The sequence below is a fragment of the Echinops telfairi genome, unplaced genomic scaffold (assembly GCF_000313985.2).
Source record: "Echinops telfairi isolate 266 unplaced genomic scaffold, ASM31398v2 ScPeMD7_7;HRSCAF=31, whole genome shotgun sequence".
Classification (NCBI taxonomy): domain Eukaryota; kingdom Metazoa; phylum Chordata; class Mammalia; order Afrosoricida; family Tenrecidae; genus Echinops; species Echinops telfairi.
Window position 1 is genome coordinate 27,415,258 of NW_022103904.1, and position 9,702 is coordinate 27,424,959.

Here is a 9,702-nt window from a genome sequence, read left to right on the forward strand (position 1 = left end):
GGGGGGGATCGTTAACATGGTTAATGCTATCACTCTGATCTAGAAACATTACCAAAAAAAATCTACCATTCCCAGATTCCTAATATTTCAGTAACATATACTATAATATCTGCTAGTTTAATTAATTCTCTGTTGAGTATTTACTAGTGCTAGGTTCCAAGGAGGAAATACCTAGGTGGCACAGTATGTTATGTGTTGGTGGCCTGTTAACCATAAGGCCAGCAGTTCGAAACTACCAGCCACTCCATGGGAGAAAGCTGTGGCTTTCTAGAGAGCTGTAAAGAGCTCCACTCTTGGAAACCCACAGGGGCAGTTCTAGTCTGTTCTTTAAGTCAGAATTGACTCAACAGCAGAGTGGTTTTGGAGGTTCTAAGATGGTAAGACAGCACTTATTGCAAGAGGCTAATATTCCAGCGCCAGGCAAACAGAGAAACATTGCCTAACCTATCCCTAGAAATAAATGGGTTGATTCTAAAGACAAATTTATTCAGAGTTAAGCCAAGATGCGAAGAAAGCACAATGACATTGCCTGTATTCACTTTCAATCTCCTACTGAAAATAAAAATGTGTGCAAGGACTACCTGGTTAATCTTAACCACCAAAAGTTGCTGAACCCATTACTTCCTTCATGGACATAATAGTTCTTTCTCAGGTGGCTTACCCTTACTTGAGAAATACTGACACAAATATTAATTTAAAAGAAGCATGCTATGGTTATACAGAAACCAAATGAGAGTTCACAAGAGTTCCTCTTGGTTGATCACTATAAGCTTTGAAGAACACACACAGGGAAACTTGTTTTAAAGTTAAACATAAAAATAAACATTTACCTTTCTCTTTATCTAAAGGTGGGAGGATGCTGTTGTCTCGGCAGACCTTGAAATATATTTCCTGCTCGATTCCCTCAGGAATGGCTCCTTGTGGGATAATTATACTAACACCAGTTTCTATGGAACTTAATACCCCACCGTTGCTGTTAAAGACTCCTCGGGCTGTGGCTACCACAGTATGACCATCCTCATCTTCATCTTCTTCCACAGCTGATGGGCTAAGAGTTCAAAAATGACTAATAAGTAAATTCCTACTAATATACAAAAACTCCCCTTTCCTATGTTAAAAGGTAGTGTCACTCTTTTCAACAATATAGTTTTTAGTGACAGATTTTACTCACAGAAATGACAACTGAAAGATGTCTCTTTCTTGAAAAATTACTTTCATTTTTGAAACCAAGTTACTTATTTTTGATTTATTGCAACATAAGTATATAAAACTGACTCCTGTGTACCCACAGACTTTAAGAGCACATTTGACCATCATTATACTGGTGTATTAAAATTACTAAGAAATCATATTTCAATTGAGAGCACTTTTCCTTTTTATATAAAACAATGGTGCAACTGATGGCATCTCAGACTTCGAAAGAATAAACTCATTCCGGGATCACTCTAGGATTTTAAGTGCGCACATTGACTTGTTACTGTAGAGCTCAGCAGACAACATTCTAACCTGCCTGACAAGAACTCCAAGTTCTTTCAGTTAAGTCTGTTGACTTCCTTGGCATTCCAAGTATCATAGGTCCATGCTGGCAGGGCAAGAAGTCTATAGTCTGAGGAGGTAAGAATTTGGTATGGGTACATACCAAACATCCACGAGAAAAGACTAGTGCATAAACTTAGGACACGAAAATTACCAAAGACACAAGACAGGGTACACAGTAATCAATTAATGCTTCAAAAGTGAGGCTAAGCACACCAGAGCAGCAGTTGGAGCAAGGCAGAGCTATGAAGCCCCTGAGGAGCCCCCAAGGGGGGCAGGGTGGGGTGGGGGAAGGTTCCAGGCTGGGACAATCATGAAGGCTAGTGAACAGACCTGGGATTTTTGTATATTTCTTCTTTTTTCCCCTTCTTTATCCCTTTTCTTTTCTCTCTTTTCAATCTGTTTGGGCTATGTCATAGTCAGCGTGCCTACCTATATAGGACAGGCACGGGAGGCATGCCTGCAGAGAGAGCAGCGGGACCAATGGTCCTGGGGAGACCTTGGGGGTGAGGGTGGTGGGGAAGTGGGAGGTGAGCAGGCAGCGTCATGGACAGGGGAACAACTGGGGTGTTGGAGTCAATAAGGAGGAGACAGGGATATGGGTGTGTGTGTTGTGTCCGAGCAACAGCAAACTAGCTAAGAGGAGATACCATGAGGCAGAAATAAGGGGAAGGTGACAGTGGAGCAGGTGGAAACAGAGGAAGGACCTAGGAAGCAAAGCAATGGATAGAGGTATAAACATAGCGGTGTACACATATAAATACATTAATCCACAAAAATAGAGGCATTGGCCTATGTCCATATATTTATATATAGCAATAACTGAGGTAGGGGATAGACTTCGGGCCTCTGCTCACACCCTCCCTCAATACAAGAACACTTTGTTCTAACAAATTGGCAGTCTGAGATGTTCACCCTTCCAACACAATCGCTGAAAACAAAACGGGTGCATAAGCAAATGTGGTGAAGAAGGCGGATGGTGCCTGACTATTAAAAGTTATAGCATTTGGGGTCTTAATGGCTTGAAGTTACACAAGTCGCCATTCAGCAGAGAAGCAACAAGTACACATAGAAGAAGCACACTGCCGGTGAGATTATGAGGAGTCACAGTGACCAGGTAATAGGCATCAGCAGACAAATAACAAACAAACAAAAACATAGTTTTGAGAACGCGGGAGGGGTGGCGCAGAGATCCAAGGCCCATCTATAGAAAATAGAACAATTTCCCCACAGAGAGGGCACAGGAAAGGGATGAAGTCAACCAGGGTGCAATAAAGCATTGAGTAAACACACTATAGTCCTCTGGTACCTTGAGGCTTCCTCACCCTCCACTACCATGACCCCAGTGCTGCTTCTCAATGCAGACTAGATTGGCATATGTACACATGTGTAGATAACAGATGGGAGCTCACGACACACAGAATCCAGGAACAGGAGTGGGAATACTGCTAACAAGGGTAGGGGGAAGAGGTAGGGAGAAGGGACAACTGATTGCAATGATCGACACATAACCATGCACCCCTCTCCAGGAACAACAGAACACATGGGAGAAGGGAGACAATGGGTCGGTGTGAGATATGAAAACAATAACAATGTACAATCTATCAAGGGGTTATAAGGGAGGGGTGGAAGGGGTAAAAAAAAAAAGGAGGTGCTGATAACCAAGGGCTCAATAGCAAGTAAATGTCTAGAAAAGAATGAAGGCAACATATGTACAAATTCGCCTGATGTAAGTGATGTATGAATGTGATAAGAATTGTAAGAATCCCCAATAAAACGAAAATAAATAAATAAATAAAAAGCAATTTAACCACGAAAAAAAAAAAAAAAAAAAGGTGAGGCTATTACTTGTGGAAAACTTCTTGAAACAAAGTTTGAGCCAGAACTTAAGGTGAAGACAAACAAAATCGAAATATATGAATGGTAGCTAAACCGCCATTCTAGCATGTCAGAACCAACAAGAATACTTGTGGCAATGACAGGCAGTGAAGTACAATCACCCGATAATGTGACATTATGAAACTCTTCACAGGAGAGTCAACTGCTCTACCCTTTGATGGGTCAAGGCCCGAAACGACAGAGATAGAAAACTGACAGGAGTGTCCTTTCTTCTGGGAAGCAGCCCTGGTAGCTTTTACTTATGTCTGCGAATACTTCTGCTTCACTGTGTGGCTTGAAATCCTAACAGAATTAGGAGGCTGAGATGTACATACATGGGGCCAAAATAGGCCTAGCTTGCCACTTTTGAATGACAGAAGATCACGTTCCAGAAAAGCTTACTTTGCCTTACTTGCTTTTTTCAACAGATGTTTCATGGTTATTACACCTTCATTTATTTTTAACACCACTGATTTAACAACAGTGATTGAGGAATGTAGAAACATTTCTTAGAGTCTTCAAGTATGCCTTGCCAGTCAAAGGTCAACTGGAAGAGGGTGGGTGAAAGCTATGGGCTCTGAGGCTAAATGACCTGAGACTACATTTGGGTTTAATTACCCTTGAGTGTGGGATCCTGGACAAACTGTTCAGTGTCATTCTACGTGTTTTCAGTAAAATGGGGCATAATGACAATAGTTACTAGCCACACATGATTGTTAGCTTTATTATTCATTAACATAATTTTATTTTCTTTAAAAAAAATTCTTGTGGAACCTTCTTGGCAATGCTATTCATTGTAACATCATTTTGGATAACACTTTGTTTAAAGCTAGAGTTAAACTTAGTTTAAATACCAAATCACAAAAACAGTATAAAACTCATACAAGACAAATGGCACAGTCAATGTTTAAGAAGGCAGAATTCTTACCTCACAGGAATAGCTTTAGGCACTGTGCTGGTACTATTTGATTGATATTTAGGCTTATCTGCATGAATAGAGAAGGTTTCCACTCCACTGTCAAACTCAGGAGGCTGTACTGAACTGTGGGCTTTCAGGGCAGTCTTTGGAGAGGTTGGGGATTTTGTAGACATGTCTGGTTTGTGTGCAGTTTCACTTGGCAAAAGGTTGTGATTGAATTTAGGACTTTCAAACTTGCGTTCAAATGGTCTAGCAGTACTTGTATATGGTTTTGGTGTGAATCGATTGTATGCTGGAGTGACAGTTTTCTGAGTCTGTTCAGCTCCATTAACTGAAACTTTATCTGGGAAACTTTTGGGAGGATAAAAAGTAGACTGAGCAGCATCTTCTCTGTTTGATGGTCTGAAAGTTGCTGGTTTATTCTGAAGGGGAGACGGGTCTGATATGGACACTAAAGAATTCTGAAAATCCAACGACATTAAATTCCCTAAAAGGCAAACAGATAGCAGCAATTAAAACATTTTCTGGAAGAAGTTTTAACAGTCCTTCTAATGTTTCTCCCATCTCAACTTGCCTCAGTGCCAGAGTTGAGGCCCAAGGCTGGGTTGCCACAATCAAAGGGTGGCTCTTAAACTCCGGTGGCTGTGTGTGATGCAGAGGGACCAGGAGGCAGGGGGAACACATATGAAACTATTGCTGTATAATGCTGCTCTGGAGCAAGGCTCATGCTAAGGGCCCTGGCCTCCAAAGTCTTCCATACAACTACTCTTTAACTTTTGTCACAAATTAGATGAAAAATGGAAAATTCAAGTACAATAAAAAAAAAAAAAACCCAAAAACCCATGCATACAAAACTCACCATAATCATGAACTCAAAAGAAAAACTACAGATTGGGAGAAGCTATTTATATAATATGCAAAACTTATAATGAATCAACATCAAAAACATAACCAAACCAGTGATCATGTATGATATTCAACTTCATTAACAATTAGAAAAATGCAACAGAAATAGCATGTGGTACAGTGATTTCATTGACATGGCTCTTATAGCCATAGTCTCTACAACTCCCACCAAACCACTTTTTTCCTGACAAGTGTAAATTAATAAGGGAGAAGACTATATGATTCAGCTGTAAGTTAACTGTTAACAGGTTAACTATGGTTAGAGACACTTTTAACTCTTAATATGGAATTGATCAATTTGCCACTCTGCTGGGTAGAAAACAAGCCATCTCAGATGCAGAAGTGGGGAATCTCATTACCATCAAGAAAGAACCTGGTTTATACAATTGATGTATGTATGGATTGTGCTAAGAGTTGTATGAGCCCCAATAAAATGATGAAAAAAAAGAGCGAGCCTGGTGGGGAGTATATCCTTTGGACCCTGATGTCCCTCAGAATTCAAGGTCCTTAATCCAAGGACAAAGTGGTAATGCCAGAGAAGCAGCAGGACCAAGGTCTTAAGCACATAGCAATGCAGTGGGCTTCCTTGCCCACAGCGCAAGTAAAGCTCCTCCCTTAGACAGGAGGCTCATTTGCAGAGGGGCACATACAGGCACTTAATTGGGGAGCAAAGTTTGTATACCTATGGAATTAGAGTTAACAAAATTTGGCCTGAGATTTATAGTGAAGGTAGCATGCCCTCTGGGCATTAATACAACTGAAAAAGCTTTTAAACCTTGTCCAAGCAGGGCAGAGGGCAATGGGCCTGGTGGCTGAGAGGTCATTGACAAAAGAAATCTCTGTCTGTGGGCTTGGCTGAAAAAAGGCTGTTCTGACTAAAGAACTATATCCTTGAGTATTTCTGATCCAGGGCTGTGACCTCTAACTGCCTATGCATTCTGTGTGGTTATTGCAATGAATTATTGAACCAGGCAGACGTGGAGCCTACAGTAAGAGGATCAGCTTGTTGTCAGAATTAGTAAAAGAAGGCTGGAGAGGAGATATGTTTGGCCTCACCATCCTAGGAATTGGCAGAGAGGTGATGTTGAATTTTGATTCTCCTTACTCTTTGTAAAGTCTAAGGAGGTCAGACATCACTCCCATGGCCTTTTTTGCAACATAAAGTAACATTATATATACATTAGATTGACAAACTTCCAAGTTTCATAATACTGCAGAACTCACAAGAATATGAAACAACAGAAATTATTGGTCTACTGTGGGTGGTGAGTAAAATGATACTGATGGAATATGAATAAGAAATGTGTCCCTCCTCTCTCGTGTAAAAATTAGCATAAAGTAACAAAACCAGACATGGGCATAAGAGAGTGATATACCAAAATTCCTTGTGAGCATAGTAATAAATCTTACCACATTAACAGACTAAAGAAGAAAAATGTTAAAATCGTTTTACACACATTTGAAAAAACATTTGGCAAAATACTTTCAACCAATAGGAATAGAAGAGACATCCTAAACATAAACATCTCAGAAAAACATGTAAGCAATATCATAAAGTTGTCTAGTTCCCTAGGATCAGGAACAAGGCAAACATATTTTCTCTCAGTATCTCAATAACTAGAATGAGGAAGATAAAAGAATAAAGGTTGAAGAGTCAGAATTAAATTAGCATAATGTAGCATCATTCTAAAATTACAATTTGTCTGAAGACTTACATATTTTAAAATTTTACTCAAACACAGATAACCCTTAAGTACTATCTGTAGTATCACAGTATCTGTCAACTAGGGATTAAATATATTATAATTACTGTTAGGGCAAAATATTATACAGCTATTAAACTAAGTGGAAAGGAAATGTTTTGAGAATGATAGGGCAATGAATGTACAAAAGCGCTTTACACAATTGATGTATGTATGGATTGTGATAAGAGTTGTATGAACCCCTAATAAAATGATTAGGGAAAAAAAAGGTGACAAAAAAAACTGAATAAATTTAAGCTCTATTAAACCTGCTGAGATTTTTGCACAGGAATGTAAGTGGCAAAAGGCAAAGTTGCTAAGGGATACATTTTATGTGAAATTTTAAGAAACATGCAGAAATATACATTGGATAATAGATGCCAAATTTAAAGTGGTAGTACCTCTGGATATGAAAGGGAGACAGACAATGATAGATTTGAAAAAAAAAAAAAAAAAGACAAACCAACAAAGCTCAGTGGAAATTTCAGGCTGCTGCTATAGCCACTAGCTGCTGTGCAGGAGAAAAATGAAGTGTTCTGCTCCTGTAAAGAGTTACGGCCTTGGAAACCCAGAGGGGGTAGTTCCACTTTGCCCTACAGGGTTGCTATGAATTAGAATTGACTCAATGGCAGTGAGTTTGGTTTGGGGTTTCTATGTTTTGCTGCAATAAAATATTTCACATTAAAAAAAATACTCAATTATGAAGATAGAACATTTTTTCAAAGAAACCTCTTAGCAATGACATTCACTGCAACAAGTAAGAAAGAAGTGCTTTCTTCCACTAGATGCACTTCACCATTCTTTTCAAGGATATAGATAGGCTTTCCTATGCAGAATAGTGATTTTTACAAATCACCACTGAAGTATTTAGATTCAGATGCACTGGAAAAGAAATACTACTTTTGGTTGTTTTGGAGGCTGCCTTGAAATTGAGTTAAGCTAAGATTTAAAAATCTAGCTACTAAAAGGTTTATAAGATACAATGGTCACACATCATAAAGACAGTTGAATTTTAACAAAGCACTATTCTTTTTTGTTCCCAGCCTAAACTCTTCAGATATGTATTTATGTAAAAAACATTCTATTTAATATTGACAAGGTTTAGTATGTTGCGGCAATGTTAACTTTTGAACTGTACCTTCCCCATGGGGTCCCTTGGAATGTGTGTGAAGGGTCAGCGAATTGTTGGTGACAGGCTGAGTATATTGAGATGGTAGAGGAGGAGGTGGAGGAGTGGCCTGGACAGGGTCGTAATGTTTCTCCCCAAATGATCTATCCACAGCATCAGCTTCAGTAGGTTTACCCCTGTTGAAAAATAAAGGGAAAAAAATGCCAACACCTGAAAATACAATCACTATACAAAGCAAGTTCTCATTCCTTTAAGTACCCCTAACTTCTAAAATATCTAGAAATTTCAAAATATATAACTTCTACAGTATACTTTCCTCAGTATGAGGAGCCACTAATATAAGAAAAATTCAACCACTCATCCGGACAAGAAATGTCAAGAACGAGCAGATACTTTAAGAATACTTAATAAACCACCAATAACAACCAAAACACAGGTGAAATTTTGAGTGTATTTGTAATATTCAATTGTCACAAAAAAATTGTAATGGTTGGAGAGCTTAAGTTTTGAAAATAATTTGGTAAGTATTGGCCAAATCTGTCTTGGACATATTTCTGAAGTATGGAGGTTGGCTTCTGTAACACTCAGAGATCCTTAAAAACTGGACATCTTTTAGTTAAAAGTTTGCTCTTGGTTTACCAGATTTGAAAAATAAAAAGATTTAATAGATGAGCAGATATTGCTTTCTTTTACTAAGTTCATTTAAGTCAAATTGGGTCATGTATACATATTTCTTTTCAAAGTCAATTGTGAATATTTAATACATAAAATTAATAAAAACCAAATCTTTTAAAAAGATCCATAATTTCAACAATGCCATTTAAAACTTACTGCAAAGAGCCAGTTTCATTGGGTTAGGTACACAAACATATATTTGGAGTAGACTTTCATAACGCTTCTGTTTAAGTGTCATAATATAATTAGCTTTAGCCCTAGCTGTTTTCTTGTTTTCAGTTATTTAGACTAAGTATCTCAAGATGATGTTAAAATCTGCAAGTGCACATAATACCAATGAAACAGCAAGGAACACCTTATGGAACAACCTCACATTAATGCGAGTCTTACCACTTGATGCTCCTTTTCAAGTATTTGTACAGAAATCGTGGGGGAAGGGAGACAGCGACTGGTATAAGATGAAAATGATAAGAACTTAGAATTTCTCAAGAGGTCACGAGAGTGGCGGGGGAGAGGGAAAAAAAGAGGAGCTGATACCAAGGACTCAATAGAAAGTGTTTAAAAAGAAAAAAAGAAAGCAAATGTCTAGAAAATAATGATGGCAATATATGAAGAAAAATGCTTGATACAATTCATATATGAATTGTTATTAAGAGCTGTAAGAGTCCCCAATAAAATATTTTAATAAAAAAAAAGCCGAGAAATCTGTGATAGGAAAGCAAGCAAAATTGAAAAAAAGAAAGAACATCGGGGAGGAGATGAGCCAGTCAGGGTGCGATGTAACAATGATGAGAAATACAACTTTCCTCTAGTTCCTAAATGTTTTCTCCCCGCTCCCACTACCATGACTCGAATTCGATCTTGCAAGTCTGGCTAGACCAGAGGAGGTACACTGGTACAGATAGGAACTGAAAATA

At 38.5% G+C, this 9,702-nt stretch overlaps 1 protein-coding gene across 1 annotated transcript in view; it reads right to left on the bottom strand.

Moving 5' to 3' along the window:
- The window catches only part of TJP1 (tight junction protein 1), a 172,137-nt gene that overhangs the window by 12,312 nt on the left and 150,123 nt on the right, over positions 1-9,702 (bottom strand). Inside the window, exons 22-24 of the mRNA XM_045286303.1 lie at positions 8,120-8,286; positions 4,343-4,820; positions 831-1,048 (exon numbers count right to left, since the gene is read on the bottom strand). Coding sequence (XP_045142238.1) covers positions 831-1,048; positions 4,343-4,820; positions 8,120-8,286 — 863 coding nt within the window. The remainder of the gene's footprint in view (positions 1-830; positions 1,049-4,342; positions 4,821-8,119; positions 8,287-9,702) is intronic.